General features: G+C 36.1%; 1 protein-coding gene across 4 annotated transcripts in view; it reads left to right on the top strand.

Moving 5' to 3' along the window:
- Positions 1-23,358, top strand: part of PTPRG (protein tyrosine phosphatase receptor type G) — a 630,255-nt gene that overhangs the window by 424,244 nt on the left and 182,653 nt on the right. For all 4 annotated transcript variants that reach the window (XM_036220040.1, XM_036220041.1, XM_016150164.2 and 1 more), the window contains exon 5: positions 10,173-10,268. In XM_036220040.1, the coding sequence (XP_036075933.1) occupies positions 10,173-10,268 (96 nt within the window). The remainder of the gene's footprint in view (positions 1-10,172; positions 10,269-23,358) is intronic.

The following is a 23,358-nucleotide window of genomic DNA, read 5'->3' as shown; positions in this document are numbered from 1 at the left end:
TAGGTTGCTTCCATATCTTGGTTATTACTATTATTGCTGCAATGAACATAAGGGGTGCATATGTCTTTTCGAAGTAGTGTTTTGGGTTTCTTTGTATAAATACCCAGAACTGAGATTACTGAGTCTTTCTTTGTCTTGTGTTGTAGCCTTTGTTTTAAAGTCTATTTTATCTGATATACATAGTGCTATGTCAGCTTTTTTCATTTATTTGTTTCCATTTTCATGAAATATTTTTTCCATCTCTTTACTTTTGTCTATGTGTGTCTTTCAATCTGAAGTGATTTTCTTGTAGGCAGTACACATAAGGTCTTGTTTTCTTACCCATTGAGCCACCCTGTTTCTTTTGATTGGAGCATTTAATCCATTTACATTTAAAGTAAGAAGTTTGTAGTTACTGCCATTTTATTATTAATATTTTTTATTTATTTTTCTTCTTCTTAAAGAAGTCCCTTAACATTTCTTATAATACTGACTTGATGGTGACAAACTCCTTTAGCTTTTTCGCATCTAAGAAAGATTTGGATATATTTAAACAGCTCTCATGGAATGTTTTATGGAAGTATCTGCCTGGAGGGGAAGAAGAAACAGGGCTTGGTCCATATAATTGTTGTTTGGTCCTAGGCTGGCCTGATAATACATCCCTGGGACAATCACCTTTATTTGCTCTAAGCAGATTAAGTTCTCTCTGTACTTATCCAGTGGTTTAGAGTAGCCATTATCAAATTGGATGGGTATGAGGGGGAGAAGCAAACTTTGTCCTGCTCTATTTATTATCAAGTGATCTTATACTTTTGGTTTATCTCAGTTTTAAAAGTGCAGCTATTTCACTAATATTATTTGTCTATTACTAAAGTATAATATACAAAGAGGAAAATTTACAAATATTAAGTGTACAACTGAACGAATTTTTATACTCATAACTGGGCCCCACCCAGATCAAGAAAGAGCACTTACTATCACCCCCATAACCCTGCTTCTAGCTACTGACCCCTGTATTGGCTTCTAACTTCATGAGTTTCTCCTGGTTTTGTACTTTAGTCCACAGTATATCCTTTTTTATTTTTTTTTAAATCAGGCTTATTTGCTCAGCATTATGAGATTTGTCTATATTATTACTGTAGTTGTAGTGTATTCCATTAGATGTTACATTGTGTGACTGTGCCATAATTTTTTTTTTATCCATTTCATTATTGATTAGTATTAGGTTATGTTCCAATTTGGGACTATTGCAAATAGCCCTTTAATTTATTTGTATTTTTTTCCTTTTTTTTTTCCCTGCCTTTAACTAATTTTCAAAGACAGGTGAATCTGTTGAGGGCCTCCATTGTGCATAGTGCTTTACTTGTTATTTTATTTAATCCTCACTAATCCAGTAATGTATTTCTTATCCTCAGTTTACTCAGGGAATATTAAGTCTCAGAAAGGGTGACAAACACAGTCGGGTTATACAGCTACTGCTTACTGCCCTCTTTCCTGAGTATATTAAAGGTATCTGGCTAACATACAGCCAGATGCTGAACCTACCTCCTTTGCGTTCTAACTATGCCGAACTTTAAGAAATAACTCATGAATCATGTATAGTAAATCCATGAAAAACTCAACTTACCACTGTAAGAGCCTGAACTCTTTCCTACCAATGGAAAATTCCAAAGATTAAATATTTGTTTCACTAACAGATGCATCACTGAACCAGAAATTCCAAAAATAATCTAATAAATAGACTTATAATGGTATAAACAAGTTACACACAGAGACTTTTAAATGGGATCCCCAAAACATTTCAGCACCTGATTGTATATGAATCATAGCCCTGATATGCACTTAGGGTTCTTCTCCAAAATTTTAGATTCCTGCTGTAAAGTAGTTGAAGATAATTTCATGTTATAGGTCAAGTGTAAAAAGGAAGTAATTAAGGATTAGTGCACTTCATGATTAATGATATTGTATAAAGCAAGTGTTTCAGAATGTTTATTTAAATGCTGCCTCCAAAGATGCTGAATACCTGCTATTCTTTGGAGCACAGTTCTTCTAAAAATATTCTTCCAGCGAAGGCTGTGTAAAGCCCCCACACAGATTTCTTTGCTGCACCTTGTGGCATGACTCATTTGGATGTTGGCTAGCCCATGGAAGCAACTTGTTTTCACTTTAATTTACATATCTCTTCTGGTCATAAAAAAGTAGTAAAGATACTTAATAGTAAAAAGTGTGAGCTTTTTAGTTTTATTTTTAACTTTCCACAGCATGTGAGTAGTGAATCTTTATTACAAGGATCCCATGATCTCCTATTCTTGACAAAAGGGGACACTGGGCCTTAGAGATCTCTATTTTCTTCACTATACAAATCAGGTCTGATTCTGTAGCCCATGTTCCTTGATCTTTACTTAATATCATCCAGTTGTGTTGTCTGCCAGCTTCATGGATATTTTCTGTTTGTCACAAGAACTGGCTTCTAACAGGGGCTGCATTCTGTAGGGGAGAATCCTGTTAGAGAAGGATAGAGCTCAAAGCTCATAGAAGCTCAGAAAGTAACTGGGTTGCAGAATGGTTTTCTAATGTGATACATAGGCACATATACATATTTCTGGGTATGTTTGCATAAAATTAGAAGTGACCTTTGGGGATATATTAATCAGAGTTCTCCTGAGAAATAGAACCAATAGGGGAGATAAAGGTATAGGAAGACAATAGATGTATACCTACCTTTCTCTCTCCTATAGAAAGATAGATAAATAAAAAGATAGATGATATAGATAACAATATAGACAGTGATATAAATAACTATATACGTATATAGTGGAGGGATTGAAATCGGTTCACTCAATTGTGGTGTCAGGAAGTCTGAAATTTGTAGAGCAGGCTTGAAATTCTAGCAAAAATTGATATTGCAGTCTTAAGTCCAAAATCTGGAACTCAGGCAGAAATTCTGTGTTGTGGCTTGAGGCAGAATTTCTTCCTTTTAGGGAGATCTCAGGCTTTCATCTAACTAGGTGAGGCCCACCACATTATGAAAGGTAATTCGATCTATTCAGTCTGCTGATTTAAATATTAATTACATCTTAAAAATACCTTCACGGCAACATCTAGCATAATGTTTGACCCAACAACTGTGCACCATAGCCTAGCTAAATTGACACAAAAAATTAACTGTCATAGGGTAGAAACGTAATAATGATCCACTAAAAAAGTAACTGGGAGTAAAAACTGTTTATTGACACAAAACAAAATACCCGATAACGGAGTTCTGAATTCAGAGTGTTTGTGTTATATATTTTTATATTGTATGTATAGTTTGCATTTATCATTTTTCTCCATAATTTAAATAAATAGGTTTTCTTTTGTTGGAGTTTTAAAATTTCAGTCTAGAGATGCTTGGGTAGGAAATAGTTTGAATTTCTTATAGATTAAAGAGAAAGTAATATAATCTGTATTTAGCAGAACCATACCTGGGGCCACTTAGCAATTTCACAGTAATTTTGGCATATATTTGCATCTTCTTCAGCATTTTCTCCTGCAGTTTAAATCTATTCATTCTGTTAGTATTCTGATCTATCCTTGCTACTCGTTATTTATTCCTAGAGAGAGCAAGAACCTTATTATAGTGTGTGTGTTTTTATCATTCAGCAGTCCTTGCTTCTAGATACGCAGAGCCCCTGCTCATTTTATGCCCTCCAAACATAAATCACGAGTATTTCCAATAAATAGTGCTACTCAAGACACAGCCTTGAACTAGACAGATAGATTTCTTGGCTGCATCGGTGTTCTCATCTGATGACAGTGGAAGCATTAAAGAGTTAGAACGTGCTGGATTTAGTGTATGTGATCTGTCTTGATAGTAGTTAAGGTACAGCATAATCTAAAAATCAAGAAATGTTAAGAACCTATTATATAAAAACCTCAATTCTGGCATCATTCTAACTAAATCATCCAACAGGTAGAAACATCAGATCATTAACTGTGTTTGGATTTCTACTATGCCTTCACTACACATTTTGTCTCTGGCCATTGTTTCTTGTCTACCACCATGTTTTCACTTGGCTTGCGCAGGTTAGTGCCAAGTACGATCAGAAAAATACATTTCACCTTTTCAGTTCTGTTGTCTACTTCCTCATATGTGATTTTTAATTCTTGCTGTTGCCTTTTTAGTCACCATCTTTATCTCATTTTGTTTACATACATTTCATCTTTTCTCATACCGTATTTTTTCCTGTGGCCTCTTCCACTCTGTTAAAGATGACCAATAGTATCCTGGAAATATCTAGTGAATCATCAGCACATTGCCTTTCCTCTGAGTTATCTGCATGATCTTTCCCTAATTAATTCATCATGAATTTTTCTTAGGGTATGTATGTGTGTGTGTGTGTAGAGGGGTACCTATTAAAGAAATGTAAGTTTTTGGACAGGAAATTAAAATATAGCACTTTCTAAGTCACCAAAGAAGGTAGGTACTGTTGGATTTTTCCATTCTTGTGTTGGGATCATTTCCTCTTGCCACCATCATCACAGCTATCTAACATCAAACAGTAGAACTCTACCCTCAAGAAAACATCTCCTCTCACCCATTGTCTGTATTACTTTAGCATTCATTTGATATATGGTTCACTTGACCATGAACCATTTATTGCCTTATACTTTTTGTGATACATTTATCTCTGACTCAACTTTGGCAGTCAAAAAAAAATATTAACTTTGTCTCCCTATTAATATTTTAGTCTTCCTAAGCACAAACTGTGTTTTCATCTATCATAGTGCCTTATACATAATAGACATTAAGCAAAATTTTTTGGCTTTTGGGAGGAAGCATGGCGATTAAGACCTTGAATAGGTTTGAAAAGATAAGGTGCCTATCCCAACTCCACCCTCCTTCATTAAGAGCTTTGTAAATTCAGAAATCCTTGGGTTCTTTGGATGTAAAATGAGGATCGTGGTGTTACCCACCTCAGGCAGTGTTACAGAATGGTAGTACAGTGCCTGGCGTACAGTAGGTACTCACTACATGTTTGAAAAATAACATCTATGTAAATGTGGAAGGCTTCAGTTTCCAGATTTGTTGTTTTCTATTCATCCTGTTTAACACAGAGAGGGATACAAATTGGAAACTAAACATATACATCATTTTCAAATCAAATTGCAACTATAGTCATTTTAAAGATAAGGCAGGAGAAAGGGAAACTAAGTAGACATTTTATTGTGACTCTGTATACATCATGTCAGTACCCAACAACAAAAGAGTACTGAGAGCTGTCAACACTATGCTCATAGTACCTATTTCATCTCCTTCTCATTACTTGGCAGTGTTGCCATTCATTCAGGCATTTTCCATATCTGTATTTTAGCACATGCTTCTGGACCAGTGATGGGGCTCTTTCTCCACATAAAATTGTTTCTAAACATCAGGTTATGTGCTCTTATGTTCTATATTATCTATCACCTTAATCTGGCTAGAGAAATGCCTGGAGATTTTCCATGCCAGCCATTTCACAAGGTAGAATGGAATGATCCATCTAGGCTTATGACTCTTGCTCATAGAGTCAGATATTTTTGAACTGGTCCCTTGATTGTACCCTGGTGCACAACAGTCTACCAGTGGTTTTATAGTTGAATTTAACGTAGTTTGCCTCTGTTGTTGGAGAGACTTACCTATCTCATGGCACTCTGCATGGTGGAGGGATGTCCATTTATACAAAGTTGATCCAGCTTTCCTTTCCTTGTAAAGAGGGTCCTGGTTTGAACAGACACAAACAGCCTTAAGCTATAGAGTTTTATTGAAGAACCAAATTGTTCTAACCTCAAACATGTTTAGAAAATACTTGTTTACGTTAAATATCATTCCTCACTAAAAGGAACCAGAGCTCACTCAAGAAATGACCACTTTTAGGAGTGGAGCAGGGGAAATACAAGATGAGTGTAAAACATCTGTGCCAGCTAATAAGGAGGTATTTAAAAATAAAAAATGGTGGTAACATGGCAGAATGACAGAGGAACCTGTTTGAAGAGTCTGTTATTGGTCACGTCTGAGACAGTTTGAGCATAAAAATAAATACCAGTAGTCATGGATTATAAACCACTGAATATAGTAAAAGCAAAAATAAGTGGATCCTTATTGATATGAATGAATGAATGAATGAATGAATGAACAAACGAACAAACGAACGAGAAAAACTAGAGAAAGGAAGGCTATTTCTTTCACTAGAATGCCATTAATGAATATAGAAGAATGACAGAGTTAGAAGATCATCAATGGGTACTAAAACTAATGGATGAATGTTAGATGAGAAACAATATATTAATATATCAGAATATCTCCCTGCAAAGTACTTTTTAATTACAAAAGGAAAATTAATAACTTTATAGTAGAAAAGCCTAGCAGACATCACCATAGCCATGTGATCAAGTTAAACATTCCTCTTGTTAATATAAACTCACTGAATGTGTGTACTGCGAAGACAAAATATTGATACTGTGGTAACCTGCCCAGAATGCACCATCTTAATCTAATGATGAGAAACCATAAGACAGACCCCAAGTCCACATAATAACTGGGGTGTACACTTCACACTACCAAAGTAAAAGAAGAAAGAAAGACAAAGGAAGACTGTTCTAAATGAAAGTTGAGTGTGGAAGGTGTCAAGGTAGAGACATGGCAACTAAGTGCAAAGTTTGATCATAGATTAGATTCCTGGACTGAGAACAAAATAATGATCTCTGATGGACTTATTTGGGAACTAGCCGAAATTTGAAAATGCACTGTAAATAGTACTGTATCAAAGTGAAATTTGCTGATTTTAATATTATACTGTGGTTATACAAGAAAATATTCTTAGAAAAGATACACTTAAGTATTTATAGGTAAAGGGGCATATTTTGTCCAACTTACCACCAAATGATTCAGAAAAAAAAAATTGCTTGTGGGAAGAGAGGCAGAGAGAGGATGCCAATGGGGTGAAATGTAAGTAATTGGTGGTAGTGGGTGAATGCTATATGGGACAGGTAATAGATCTCTTTATTGCTGGGTTTTCCAGCTCTTTTCTTCAGGTGATGTACACCTTGTTTCTTCAAGAGGATTGCTATACCGTAAGTGTCACTTAGATTGACATTATTAGAAGGAACATACTTTGGGGAATGCTGAAGGGAAGGCTCTGAGTATGGTTCTTGACAGCAGATACAGAAAGTTTATGGGCTACTCAAGTTATTTAATAGCTGCCACAACACCTTACAAAGATGATTTTGGAAAATAGGCTTTCAGCCTCTGCCCAAATCTGTCTCATCAACAATAACACTAAAATAACTTAAAGTCCAATTTAGTCAGCCAAACTCCATCTACTTATTTACTCTAATTTTAAGATAGCTTCAAAAGTTAACGTAATTCAGTAGACGACAACTTGGGAAAAATAGCAAGAAAAATTGATGTTTCAGACCTATGTTGATTGTTCTCTCTGTAAGACATTTTGTTACCCTGATGGGTGGAGCCATGACTCAAAGACATTTTCTAAAAATGAATTTTCTCACCCGGTTGTAAATGAAAATGTCCTTGAAGAGGCCTTAAAGTGTTTTGTATCACACACTATTCAGCTGATGCGTTAATGTCGCCCTTGCCCGTATGCTGAAGAATATGAAAACATCCTGTGAACTTACTTAATTTCAGGGCCTGGGTATTAAAAGGCAAGTGTAGTTTTCTGAATATACTTGTGTGGAATTTCTTTCTTGGGTTAGGAACAATGTACACAAAGCAGTTCACCCAGTGTTAAACTTTTAATCTGCACCTCATTGAATGGATTTTTCTAATGTAAATTCATGATGTCTGCAACTAGCTGTCCAAACCTAAAGGCAACAAACACATTTGTAAGAAACTGCCAGATTCAGTTGGAATTCCCAGTCTGAGAAAAATAATTTCCTTTAAAAAAGAAAATCCTAGAAAAGAATCTACCCATCCTTCTTCACTCTACTTGGGTGCCTGAGTTTTCCCAGAAAGTGTCCCAACTTGAGTTACCGATTTCACCCTTCAGAAAAGAAATATCACCATATTCTTAACATCATGGTTCATTTATTCTACCTCCTCCCCATTTATTTATTTATTTTTTTAAATTAATTTTTATTACAGTGACATTGGTTAATAAAACCTAGTAAGTTTCAAGTGTACAATTGAACAGGCATATATATGTTACATATATATATAATATATATTGCATGTGTGTTCACCACCCATAGGTAGATTTCTTTCTGTTACCACATATTTAACCCCTTTTACCCTGTCTACCTCCCCTCACCCCCCATTCGGTAATCACTAGTCCATTGTCCATGTCCATGAGTCTTTGCTTGTTCTGTTTGTTTGTTGTTTTTAGGTTTATATATCACACATAAGTAATAGCATGTGGTTTTCGACTTTTTCTGTCTGGCTTATTTCACTTAGCATGGTTATCTCAAGGTCCATCCATGTTGTCGCAAATGGCAGTATTTCATCTCTTCTTATAGCTGAGTAATATTCCATAGTATATATGTACCACGGCTTCTTGATCCAATCATCTGTTGTAGGACAGTTCGGTTGCTCTCATGTCCTGGCTACCGTGAATAATGCTGCTATGAACATCAGTGTGCAAATATCTTTTTCAAATATAGGTTTTTGAGTCTTTAGGGTAAATACCTAGTAAAGAGATTGCTGGATCGTTTGATAGATCAATTCTTTAGTTTTTTGAGGAACTTCTATACTGGTTTCCATAGTGGCTGTATCAGTCTACCTTTGACCCATACTCCGCTAGCCTCTGTGACTTTGTTTTCCCTGCTGGGAATTTATCATTCATTACCAAATCTCCAAACTCTACTTGAGGTGTGCTTGTTTAATCTTTTTCAGAAAAGAACATCATGCCATTTGGAAAGTGGGGGAAAAAAGATCATGGAAAAGCTAATGATATAGGAGATTTGACTTTCTGTAAGGAGTAGGTTTAGTCTAGAAGATTCAGGGAAATCCTATTCTTATTAGGAATTTTAAGATGTCTGTCACATGTTAACTTTACAGTATGATGCCGAGGATGATGATGGTGGTGGTGGTGGTAGTTTGTTGAGCACTGATGAGGTCTAAGCGTGATGCTACACGCTATAGAATACACTCACTGGTTTGGTCCCCATACCCCCCCTACCAAGGGTTGATATTTGATTCTATACATGAGGAAGGCAATGGTCAGAAATGAGCTTGCTTACTCGAAATCTCGCCTGTGAGTAAATGAGGAAGCTGGAAAAGGAACCCAGATCTATTAATTTTATCATAACCATGGTTTCAGAAGAATACTCTGTGGTCCATTTTTGTTCTCTGAATTATATGAAGTATCAAGGAGTGATTAAGCGTTAAAACTGTATAATGATTTTAAGTTGATTTATCTGTGTTCTGCTTTTTGAATAAGGAATTCTAGCCAAATGGAAGAGAAGGTAGTTAATGTTGGGATGAGAGCACCTGGATTTTATACCCTTCCTCTGATGTTTAATTTTAGCCAAATTAACATTAACTTTCTGAAGTACTCTTTTCTCATCTATAACTCAGTATAGTAATTTTTGCTGTATCATCACAGGATTGTTAGATGGATTGAGTGAAATAATGTATGCGATGGCTTTGTTCGAACTGTGAAATGTAAGGCATTATTATTGTCATTACCATTATATTTCTTTGTGAATTCAATGAAATGTTCCATTTAGGCTCTTTCTCAAAGGTACTGAGTGACCCTTCAAATTCTCATCATTAGAATGTGTGGTGTTTATAAAGATGTGCACATTTGAGCATTTATAATTTTAACATGTAGACTGACTCTCACAGGCTTAGCTTTCTATTTCAAGGTGTTTAACTCCACTAAAATTTTGCTTCTTAACAGGGAACTTTTCACTAAGACATGAGTATTAGGTAATAAGGAGGTGTCAGTATTATTTATTTTGGGTGACAAGAAGGCATTGTCGTTAATGAGATGTGTGCTTTAGTGACACCTGCTAAAGTATTTAGAGGTAAAATGATATGATTATGATACAAAGTCTGGGGTTTGCTCTTAAATACTTTAGGAAAGAAAAAATATGGATAGATGAATACATTTGGCGAAATCTTTGTAATTGGGGAATCTGGGTTCACTGTACTATTCTCTCTACTTTTGAGTAGGTGTGAAAATTTTCATAATATATTTTTAATTGTTCTTTTACAGATGCAGATTTTCTTTTACAATCCAGATGACTTTGACAGCTTTCAAACTGCAATTTCTGAAAACAGAATAATTGGAGCCATGGCCATATTTTTTCAAGTAAGTTAACAGTGGCCCAAGTACTTCAACCAGAGAGTTCTCTCAGTATTTATTTTTAATTCACTGAATTGTTCTATGTTTAATGAATGCATCTGTTTTCTAGTTCACACCTGTCTAAATGAAAGATATTTCATATTGTCTAATGTGTGATTTAAAATGTAAATAAGTATGTTTAGAAACATAATGAAAAATTTTGCATGAATTATTCTGATTTTATTGCTACTTGACTGGTGCACAGATTGAAGAACACATTTATCATCTAAGTTACTTCACTGCTGAAGCATTTTGAACAGGTTCCTTCAGCATATTAAGAGGCTGATGTAAAAAAAAAAAAAGGTGGTTTTCTTTGGAGCAACTTTAAAATTTGACATTACTTGCAAGTAGATTAATAAATAGCATCAGTAACTTCTCCAAAGCGACCCCTTTTCCCTTCCGGAAATCTCCATGGTAACTAAAGTTTTTATTGAGACCATTTCTAAGTCAGTACATTTATGATTTCCCATCCTTTCTCTCTCTCTTTTTTAATGTGTTTGCATTAATGAGTGTTCCTGGCTCATTTGTCGACTCCGTACCTAAAAGCCAAACCGTGTTAATGCTCTCTGTACTTTTTAACAAGTCACATCAAATTAGTGTTTCATCAGGTGTCTTGACCAAGTAGCCTAGAAGAGATCTGGTGCTTTTTTTGTGTGGCAGGCAACCTAAGAAGTAGGTATGTGATTTGTCTCTCAGTCTTAAAGTGTGCCTTAGATTCAGGTGTTCCTTTTACCGGTGAGCCATTGTTGGAAAATGACATCTTTCTGACAACTCAAAGGAACACGAAAGGCATCATCAGAACCTTTTCCAACATGGGCCTTTAACCTCTGCCTTTTGGGCAAGCTCCTTTGTCCATGAGATGGAGCCATTTTTATTTGAAGTATGTTATTTTCACTGTCCTTTTGAGTGGGTGACACATGATGGATGATTCTCTTCACTACTTATCTCTTCCTCTTAACTAACCTGTTTCCTTTTCCTTTTCTTGGATAAAGGCTCAATTGGGAGATTATATGTGAAAAATTGAAAAGCCTAATACTCTCCCCAAACATCAAAAGCAGTGAGAATGGTGGTCATCAGTATTGGTTATGGCGCTGGTTTTCAGTCTGTGAGTTCTGACCTTCTACTGAGTCCTGACCAGCATTTTTAAAATATCGAATTAGAATACAAAAAGAAAATCAGAAAATATCACTGTATAACAATATTTGTGTAGAACTTTTCTTTAGCTATTCATACACAGGAAGACATACTGTGTGTATACTGGGGCCTGTTATAACATGTATTTCTTTTTGTGGGTCATGGTCTGATATCTTGGAAGTCATCTGTTTATGCTATATATTGGGCTGATGTCCCCATTGTTCCTATTATTCCCACACACATCTGTTTTCTCTGATAACTTTCATGAACCACAGAAAAGTAGTGTTTTAAGAGCTTATTTGCTAGATGCAAAAACATTTGCTTTTCAGTCCTACCTCGTCTTCTTAACATAATGATGTTGTTATTTAAACTTTCCAGCCTCAGTATCCTTATCTGAAATAGGGATAGCAACTGCTACATTATCAATATTATAGTAGTTGTTAAATGAAGTCCCTGGTATTGGTCCTGACACACAGTAGACACTTGATAAATGCCACATAATATGTACCCCTATCTATCCACTTCTGTTGCTATGGGATGGAACCCTCCTCCCCGCCGCCGCGCCCACCACCATCACCGCCCGAAGTACTGTCTTCTTTGCATCAACAAAAGCCTGTTCTGGCACTGTACTCTTAGCAGCTCTCTTGGGTTCTGTCTGAACCCCTTCTGCTTCTGAACCATGATTGGTTTGCTTTTGGCAATGCTGGGGTCACCTGAACCATTCTTAAACAATGCCCACCTACATGGTCAATGCCTCATTTTCTGTTTTTGTCCTCTTGCCATCCTGCTTTTCATGGAGCTGACCTCTGTTCCTATAGTCCTGCCATCAAATCTAACCCCCTCCTCTTTCTCTGTCATGCCCATGCATGTCCAACCCAACCAGGTCCTAATTTATAGGTCACCTTTTTCATAGGAAAATAAATTTTAAAAATGTTTTAATGAGTACTGGAAGGACTAGTTCACAGCATGCTCTACCAAAAGGCTTTCTGTTTTTCCAGCTCTATAAACTCTTGTTAGATATAAGACCAATTAGAGTCTTAGGCAAGCAAGGCATGCTGGTGTACAAACCAGCAAAACACCTCAGTGAAATCTAGGTTTTGAATTTTTAAAAGATTTCTAGTACATAACTGTTAGCTCACATACAAAGAAATTTAATGTGTATTTCATCTGGTAAGCTCTTCTCTAAATTTGGGCTTGGTATCCTCTAGATACAAAATAGAGGGTAGGTAATATACAATAGAACAGAACTTTTTTTAGATAGTGGGTGTGTTGAGCTGCTGCTTTACTTTCTTTGTAAGTCCACATATGCATTTGTACATTTGAGTTCACATTGTGGCATGCAATGCAAAGGAAAATTTTATTATTTTAATTTGGAAGTCTAGTTGGGGTCCATATTTTGAGATCTTTGTATTTTGAATCTTACTATATGTATGTTAAATTTGGGAGTTTGGTATTTCTCCCCCAAGTAGTCAGTTAAATCTTCATATATATCTCCAAATTCAAACCTGGCATCTTACATTTTGGTACTGAAGAAGTATTTACATCCTTTCAGCACTGATTCCATGCTGGAAATGCTACCAGTTGCCCCATTAAATATAATAAATGTATTCAGCTCATGTCTATTAGGACCCCGCAGTCCATGTGATAATGGCTAGAAAGAGGGGAGTAGAGAAGCTCTTCTACTTTTGAAGGAGCTGTGCTCAGAACTGCTGCTCATAAACCCACATATTCATTATCTGGAGGGACATGATGTGAATGTCCCATGAGCTAATGTCTGGGCAAGGCTAAGCCTCACGTAGATGTTGAAGCCCTGATGCTGACTTACTCCATGCACTAGAATAATTTCCTTACACTCTCAGTTTTTCATTATCTTTGTTTCCTTTTTCTTTCTCATCATTTGCCTTTTATTCCAGGTAATTTCAGCCCTTTCAGTGCCTTTGTTGTGATTAGTTATGATGAAGTTCATGTTTCTAAAACTGAAACAAGCACCAACCCAGGGGGCACATGGGTGACCTAGGCACCATATGTTGATCTAGACTAGAGGCTGCTTGCTGGTTGTCCTGTCGGGGCTCATATAGTGTTTACGATTCTTTTCTTTCATTAAATATGGAAGATTTTATGTAAGGGGTCCAGATGATGTAGCAGTAATCAGGATCTGAATTAGCGGCTATCTGTCTACTTTGGAGGGGATTTGCATTCCCGTTGCAACATGATCTTCGGGCCATACTTTTTTTTTTACCTTCATGTCAACATGATCTTAAGATCACGATCCCAACCTAGACCCCAGTAACTTTGAGTGGTAGCTGAAATCTTTTGGTTACAGGCAGAGTTGAAGGTAGTGTCAGTGCTGAAAGATGATGGGCTAGGTCTTTCCTGAATGCTTTGTGTGAATGCCAGGGAAGGAAGGAAAGACCACCTCCATGTGTGGAAGATAGCAAACCATGGCAGGCATACACACTTGTGTGCATTTGGGCCCACACAAGCTGCAGGAGGTGCATTCACTTCACAGCCATGGCTGAGTGAAATATTTATTACAACTTTTCAAAACATGTTAATGTGTCTGGAGGAAGGAACACCTGATTTCTAATTTACACACACCTTTGGACCAGTAGCTCCCTGACAGGTATAGGGAAAAGGGTGAAGTTTGATTTTAAAGGATTTTCAAATAAATCCTTTAATTAAGATAGGAAATGTAGATATTTGTTATTAGACCACTCAAGAGAATGATTGAATGCTTGTTCACCTAATTTATATAAGTACAAAAACTGAAACAATTATTTTCTGTTTGTTATAGTAGATCCTCCACTGTTCTTTATTGTTAGCCTGATTTGAATTCCTATAAAAATGTAAAATAACAAGTCATTAAATTGTTCTTTTAAAGTATTTTATTTTATCGAATAAAGTATTTTATTCAATAATAATATGCTACATGGGTTATCTGTTTAAAGTATTAAAAATATGAAACCTATGTTTACAGGAAATTTGAAATGACAATAGAATGATTAGACAATTTATAGAAAGATACTTTGCTTTAAAAATAACTGAAAAAAAAAGATGTAATTATTTCTGATTTCATTTTATGGATTAAAGAAAACCCAAAATTCAGAGTGAGCTTACCTTTAACTAGGCCTATATTGCTTCAGATCAAGGATCTTCCATCATCACTCTCTGAATGGGGTCCTGATTTGTTCTGTTTTTTAACCTTTTCTTCACCATTCCTCATAAACACTTCTCTCCATTTTTTTTCTACCAGAATTGAAATATCTTCTAACCAAGCAACCATCTTAACGTTATAGAAGTTTGGTAACCCCAAACTTTTTGTAGTTTTGCTTATTATGATTTTATGGATATGATTGTTGTGTTTTTTCAAGGAGCATCTGATTATCATTGAATTTATGATTTGGAGGAGAATGTCTCATTCATTTTGACTCAGTTGCCATTGTAATTTGAATACCTGAAATTTGTATATCCTGATTCCATTGAACTTTGGGATGATAAATGCACAATTCTTTAAGAATGTCGACATTTAGAAATTTTCTTTGTGATATTTTTTTTTTCAGCTTTCTTGTTAGACGTATTTGGGTGTAATCGCTTCTGAATATTTGCATCAGACACAAAGATATAAAATTTTTTATCATGTCTGCATCCAGAGGCCCAGTCCATGGCATATTTCTTGTATAGTTAAAAAGTAAATAAATTGCATTCTGATTTATTTGTAGGTTGTCTTAAACTATTTCTTTTTGACAATCTATCTTCAACAATTCTACTGAGGTTTCTTCATTAAATGTTAGCAGTTTTACTTCTGGGAGAGTTTGAGCCCCTTTGCATAAGTATTTTTTTTTTTTCTATTTAAATTTCTACCCAGAATCTAACTGTAGGCATTTGGTGTTCCCTAAGATCTGTGCTGCTCAGCCACTTGCCCTCTCTTCATTTCTGCCCTTATAGTTGAAAGCAAACTTAAAAACTGAAATGTTTTGCAGGTTGCTACCCCATTCTTTATATCGTGTCGGTGGAACAGACTGCTTAATTATTTTTCTCCATCTGGAGAGGCTTAGTAATTAAATGAAATGGCAGCACCTGGGATTATTTATAGACACTGAGAAAGCAGGAGGAGTTCTTGATGACTCATTCATCCAGGGCTGGCTAGGAAGTCTTTCTCTCCACTTCCCTGCATTTCACCTTCCCACCTCCTCCCCTCAAAGGTACCTGTGATTTTTGCTTTCTTTAACCCCCTCTTTCTCTTAGCCTTCCATCCTACATTAAAGCTATAATTTGCTTTCTCATGCCTTTGTACTGTAAAATCATTAAGGACTGGCCAGCTGTCTTACTCATCACTGCATCTCTTATAAGTGGCTACCTCTGGGGCTTGGTTGTGCAAATACTTAATTGAAGTCAGTGGAACGATATTAAGGCTCTATGGTCTTGATTTGAAAGGAAGAACCTGATAGCCTGTCAGCAAAGGAGTATTAGAAACAGGCACTAGGTAGTATAGGACCTGAAAATACTAGAATATAAATTCTTCGAAGCTGAGGTCCATGTCTTGTTTCTGTTCTCTTTGTATCCCACCACCAGCTTCTCTCTAGAGCTCACATATGTGTCTCAACCTGAATTATGGCTCAGGAAGTATGTATTGAGTAGCACTGAGTTATAGGACACCTCTCTGTGTGCTTACCACGATATTAATGATTTGGATTTTAGAAAAGCATGTGTCTAGCTGGTTATGTAAACTTCATCTTAAAAAGGTGGTGATTATATCAGAAGTATAAGATTCTTGAGGTGGTCAAGGAAGGACATTAAACTGAAGCTTGTGAGTCTGTTGATTCATTGAGGATAACTTTCTGACTTAGGGCTCCACTGAGTCTAACATGCTTTTAAAGGGCTGTATTTTCATTTATACCTGTAGCTCTGAAAAAAAACAATAGGACTTTGAAAATCTTGAGGTTGTAGTGCTTTCAGAGGCCTTAACAAAGTGTTTTATTGCCAAGAATATCTGGATATATCTGTGTCTGTGAATGTTTTAGTAAAGTTTCTCACCAAAATGCTTTTATCTTAGTAGATGGTGGATGGAGAGACTTTTTTTGGATTATGTGGCTATTTTTTCTTCTGACTTATCTCAGTCTCTATTATATCCTTCCTGGGGTCTCTCTGTGATAGTTGATAGATTAGTTTCTGTGTGTTTCAGCACACCTGTATGTATGTTTCTTGATTATTCTTGCCCTTGCTGTTCTTTGCATGTCTATGTTTTCCTTCCTTTCTCCCCCTTTCTCTCCTTCAGATTCTCTAAGTGAACAAAATTTAACGTTTTCTCATTTTTTTTTATACTCTTCTTTGCTAACCCATTTGCTCATCCTGCAGTATTCATTAAGCACCTTCTCTGTACCATTCCCCATGAACATTGCAAATGTCTCCTCAGAACTGTAGCCTGCCCTCAAAGGTTTTGGGAATGGTGAGTTTTGAAAAGGGTTGGCCTTTGAATTTTTTTCTTCATTAGTAGCATTGTTTTGTCATTGGGAGATAGGAGAAGATGGAGCAGGTCAGGTAGATGAAATAACAGAAACATACAAAAATTTTAGCGTGTATGTAATTTTAAAATGATAAATATTTTATTTTGAGTGTATGAAGTTTCTATTTGTGACTTTTAGAATTGGACTCTCCTTTCTCCATTTTTTTCTTTCTTCCCTTTTATTCATGGTGACCTAAATTAATCTTGTTATTTTTTTAACCATCCTAACGAATCTTTTTTTAATGAAAAATACATTTGCTATCATTGATGTAGATCTTTTTATTTTATTTTATTTTATTATTTTATTTTTTTACTTTTAACTACTTTTACTGGCAATGTGAAACAAGGGCTCCTACTCTATAGGAAGGAAGGGAGGGAGGAGAAAAGAGAGAAGGAAGAAAAAAGAAATAGTAATTATACTCACCTACCAAACACCCACCAAACAAAATCCCCAGTAATGATTTTTGAGTTGGAGATCATATAAGTTTGTACCAGGGAGTGGTGGTAGGTTGTTAAAACTTCCTTCTTATACTGCTTTTCAGGATAATTGCAGTAAACTAATATGATTCTTAATTTATTCCTTTCCAGTTGCTGCTGTTTGAATATCATCCTTCTCACATTTTTCACATCCTTGGTTTCATCCAGTTATAAGTTTAATTCTTTCACTACATTACATAGAAGTGTAATTTCAGAATGTTTTGAGTTGATTAAGAAGACTTTTTTTCATACACACACAAAAATTAAAATACATATGTTCCAATTAAACTATTTTAACAGCTAATTGATTTCATACAACTTACCATTAAGCGAAGGTCAGAGTCATTTTTAATGTTCAGATGCAATTTTGGAACAGATTTGTGGATGTACAACATTGAATTTATAGGCTATCAGGTGTTTTCAGTACATCTCCTATCTGCAAATGGCCTGTAATTCAAATTTCCTCTTAGTGTACATTACAGAAGACTATGTAATAATTGGCAACGCATTACATAATTAGGAGACTTTGAGTTCTTTGAATATGACCACGTGAAAATCTTTAATTAAATCATCGTACTTCAAGGACGGTAACTAAGTACTTTGCTTTAGTGCATCACTAAACGATAGTTTAGAACCTATCATTTTAGTTTAGAATTTAATTGTCACAGTCTCAGAGAAAATATTAGGAAGTCTATAGCAATCTCCCTAAAAGGACAGATGAGAGTCCTGTCATTTTATAATAACTTCTGAGTGGTTAAGTGGTTGATCATGATCATCCTATATGTCTTTGGAATCTACCAAGCCAAGAATTCTAGTTCCACGACTTCCAATCCCGTTGTCTTGTTTTTCCTGGCCATGGTCTCCCTGGAGTGCAATCTAGTAGATGCTTTAGCTGATTAGACCTCCTGGGAGAATGCTATACATAAAGCACTTTACATCCCAAGATGAGAAGCAACTGGCAACTCTCCTCTCCACACCCTCCCTCCATCCCTCCCTCAGATGAACTAGTTGAAAAGGTCTTTCTGAATAGAATACAAATACTGCTCATGAAAGTTAACGATCATTGTGTACTTAATTTATATAAAATGCTAAAACAAAGTCCCTACATTAAGTATTATCTAATTTAATCTTCACTGGGAACCTCTCAAGGTATTATGTCCATTTTACAGGTGCAGAAGCTGAGGCATGGAACTTTTTTAAAATATGAATTCCTCAAGATTACATGGGCCAATAAATGTTGCAGCCAGTATTTCAACAGCAAGAGTATATCTTGAAGGTCTATGTTCTTAGATGAGTACTGAATCAGAAAAGTGCTTTAGAGACTTTGTCAATTATGCCGGTACCAGAAGCACTATTTCCTTATAACTTAAAATTGTGTTCTTATTCTTTTTGTCAATTATGCTGGTACCAGAAGTGCTATTTCCTTATAACTTAAAATTGTGTTCTTATTCTTTTTGCCCGTAATTAAATCCTTTGATCCTATTCTAAGTTCTTTTCAGCTCTGTACCTGTAATTATTTTGTAGATTTGAATAGTTTTTTTTTTTTTTTGCTTCCCTTTTTTTATGAAAAGGCCATAAAGAGTATTGAATAAATGGTGTGGTTAGGTAATGGTAGTGAGTGAATGGGGTAGAGATTTAAACAATCATTTATTAACCTTTTTAATGGCAGTAGATCTTAGGGAGAGGAGGAGGGAGGGGACATGCAGCCGTGTCTAAAGACACTTGGTAAATACACTGAGTGGCAGTGAAGAGACTTGGTAAATACACTGGGTGGCATCTAGTGGGTAGAAACTAGATACGCTGTACAACATTCTGTAATGAGCAGGACAGTCCCCCCAGAACAAAAAAAATTATTTGGCTCAAAATGTCAGTGCTAAGGTCAAGAAATGCTGCTTTATGGTTATCAGCTGTTCAAGTCCACCAAAATGTCTCAATCTCAGTAAATTAGGGGAGGAGGGCAGTGAGGGCTATTTGGGTTATTCACAGGCTGATAGGAATAACTGCTACTAATAATAACTAACAATCCCTTGCCTGTAAAGTCCCCTAGTCCCTGGCCAATCGATGTTTAGTCAGCTGGATTCTAAGATAAGGCATAAAGATTTACATGCAATTTAAATGGATGTCTCTAACAGTTGTGTAGAGGATAATTTGGAAGAGGAGAAAAAATGAGGGGTGGAGATATAGAACAATTCAGAGCCCCAAAACCATTTAGAATTCTGGTTCAGTATCTCTAACAAGAAGGGTAGATCAGCACAATAGGAGCAATAACAACTAGCGCAATAACAGATTCAAGACCTATTTGGCACGTAAAATCAGCAGGACTTGGAGACCGATTGGATATGAGATGTAAGAGAAAAGAAGCAGCCCGGGATGACCAGGTGGATGTGAGCAATGAAATGAAGACCACAGGAACAAAGGCCACTCCGAAGGTGATGAGTGTGAGAAGCCAGCAAAACTTCTGTAGGTATTTGGAGGTGTGCATATAAATCTCAGGGGAGAAGTCAGGACTAGAAAAGAATATGTAGAAATCATTAGTGCATATTCATGTGTCAACTGAGATTAGGAGAGTTTTTGAGATCAAACAAAAGATGTTTAAGGTGAGAAGAGAAGAGGATTGATTCTGGAACACTCTAGAACAGCAATATTAAGGGATAGAATTCAGTGGTATAGTGGAGACCTCAGTGCTGACCTTGGCCCTTTTTCTAGGTATTCCAGCTTTGTCTTGATCCTTTTAAAGAGCCTACACGGTATTTGTTCCAAGACACTGCAGCGATTTGTCAAACAAGCATCAATTTAGTAGAACATTCACTTAGACATGAAGTAAACAAAGGTAAGAGTATGTGGAAATGTCTTTGAACTCGAAATCAGTAGGAGCTGCTTAGAAAAACTCAAAAGATTAATGAAACTCCCTTTAGTAGTTGTAGGAGAATTTGCCCCCTAAATCTTAGCTCTACGCTGTTCCCAGGGCAAGAATTTAAAGCTATCAATGCAAGTTTTATTTTAGAGGTTTGTTATTGTCTCTTTCCAAATCTTTTTTCTCTCTAGCCATCTAGGCGTTGTGTCAGAGAATGATTAACCATCTTTAACTGCACGAATCCTGACCCTACTCACTTTGGCTGCTGCTATATGGAGCTGCCCATACAAGAAGAAGCTTGTGATTCTCTTTTATATTTAGGGTTTACACTAAAACTACTGTTTGTTTTCTTTGTTAATAGTATATATGTGGTATGTCAGTAGCATCTGAAGCCCAGAACTTTTGTTTTGCGGTTTGTTCTGGATGATATCTGCCTGTCTTTTGAGTGTGCCTCTGACTTATACTCCCAAAGCACATGTCCTGTATGCCACATGGCATAAATATAAAGGCAGACCAGTTTGGACAGATCTTTCCTATTTACTCGAAATCCATTCGATTATTTTTACACGTTGTGACAGCAACTAGGAAGAAACTTAATTTATTGATTTATGTGAAATTTTGTCTGATTCATCCAGTACCCCCTTTTTCTTTAACACCTTGATCTTGGTAATTCTGTTTGGCCAACAGTGGTATTTTTCAGGAGTGCAACTCTCGTGTAAGTGGGGGATTACGAGACAGAGACTGTGGGAACATGTCCATCATAGAAATATTTTATCCTTCCTGCCTTTTAACGTGCAGCGAGGAAGCATCCAAAATGTATTATGGTAAAAGGCATAGTAGTCGGGGCTCACATTTTGTTATGATGCCTACCCAGGTATTAGCATCTTCTTGTTTGAGGTTTTGTGGGAGCTGTGAAACATACTTATGCATTGACTCTCCTGGGCACATTTGTACAGCAGATTCTGTTTTTCTTAGCTGTTTGTGTTCTCTGAAGATGTATTAAGTTATATGATTTTGATGTGCATGCACATTCATAGATAGCTGTATATAAAATGATAAGTAGAGCTGATTATATTCTATCTTGCTGATTTTGAATTTGGGTTTGTCCAAAATTGAAGTAAAGCAGGACTTACTTTACTTTAGAAAGTATTAACTAGGCACATCAGTACTGTAGATAACATTGCAATGAGAGGGATTTGCTTAATTTGTGTGTATCAATTGGGAATTATCAACCGATTTCATATAGCATTCATTTGATATTAGTCCTTTGGTTATGACAGAGAACTCTTATGTAGCATATAAATGGATTTGATGAGGGACACTCCTAAAATCGCACTACTAGTGTGAACCAGGTATAATGAGATAAAATTGTATCTCTGAAGCAATAACTGGTTCTGACTCTTCGATAATTCAGTTCCTGGGATTTCTCAGTCCATATTAATGGAGTCTTATTCTACTTTTTACATTGTTTTCTCTGGTAGCTTGACACCTTTGAACACCATTCTAATGAGGTTTGAATGAATTATTTCTATTTTTAGGCATTCTCCAAAGGTGGCTGCCAGGCACCAGTTTTATTTTTTAAAAAAACTGAACCGACTACAGGCATACCTTGTTTTACAGCGTTTTGCTGATATTGCATTTTTATCAACATCAAGGCAAGGCACTCCACCAGCAAAAAGGTTATGACTCACTGAAGGCTCAGAGGATGGTTAGCATTTTTTAACAATAAAGTATTTTTAAATTAAGGTATCTACATTATGTTTTAGACATAATGCTGTTGTACACAGTATAATGCTAACATAACTTTTATTTGCACTGGGAAACCACAAAAATTTGTATGACTTACTTTATTGAAACGTCTTGAACCAAATCTGCAATATCTATAAGATATTCCTGTATGGGAGTAAGCTTCAGATAGCTTAGAAGTGCAAGCAACTATGTGATACAAAGACAATTCCTAAATTTTTCAGGAAAGGAAGTGAATGTTTAGGACCACATCCGAACTTGGTAGCTTGACTCCCCTATTTTTTTGTTTTTGTCTTTTTAATGGAAATCGACCAAAAGCTTGGGTTCCTCTGTATTTTAAGCTATACAGGTGAAAGATGTCCTACTCTCCCTAAACTTTAAGTTCAGACAGGTAAAATCCCAAATCTTCTGAAAAGAGAGTTCCAATGTCTGATTCTCTTTGAATAAGAACAATAATAAAAAACAGTGGGTGATAGTTATGCACCTTGGTCATGTACCAAGCCTGCTGCCAGCTCTGCCCAACGTTCTCCATAATGATCCTATCTAATGCTTATAACAGCTCTCTGAGAACGAGCTTTGGATCTTAGAAGCTTCTACAGATGGTTAGATTCCCTTTGATTATGAAATCAGTGTGTTGAAAGCCATTGGAAAACATTGGGGTTTGGGGGTGTAAAGTTCTATGCTAAAACTGAGTTGCCATTTATTTGCTTGTTCCTTTAAACAAATGTATTTGTCCATCGAATGCAAATATTTATATCCGTTTGGTTTGCTATGAACTTCAAGTGAGAATGTGTATAAGAAAGCACTATGGAGCAAACTCTGAAGCACTCTATAAAATTAGTTAAAATACCAATAGTTTTGATGATGATAATTATTAAAAACTAGAGTTGAGAATGGTAAAATAAAAGGGAATATCATCAGTGATTACTTTCCCATATCCTGAAGCCTGGCTTGGAATAGACACATTGAAATAAACATATTGCTTTTGGTATATCAAATATATGCATTCTCATAGTCTACTTGAATTTTGATGAAGGGTGCTTCAGCTCTCTGATTGACTTGGCTGTGAGACAAAGTTCCGAAGTCTAATGTTGATGCGGTAACTCAGTAATTCAGGAGGTGGCAACCAAATCCAGATTTCCTCAAGGAACATCTACATATCTCACTTACTACTTTGAAGAGGAGCTAAAGTAATTAGTCATAACACCTTGGATTGTGAAATAAATAGTTATTTAAATGGAGGAGTTAGTCATCTGGTGAAAGAAAAGTAACACATTGACATGTGCCCAGATGCCTGCACATGGCGGGGGCATCGTTTGGGAGTGAAAGGTCCCCATGAACAT

Source organism: Rousettus aegyptiacus, unplaced genomic scaffold (genome assembly GCF_014176215.1).
Source record: "Rousettus aegyptiacus isolate mRouAeg1 unplaced genomic scaffold, mRouAeg1.p scaffold_m13_p_4, whole genome shotgun sequence".
In the NCBI taxonomy this organism is placed as follows: Eukaryota; Metazoa; Chordata; class Mammalia; order Chiroptera; family Pteropodidae; genus Rousettus; species Rousettus aegyptiacus.
The sequence above is the reverse complement of the archived record's forward strand: the minus strand, read 5'-3'. Positions and strand labels throughout refer to the sequence as shown.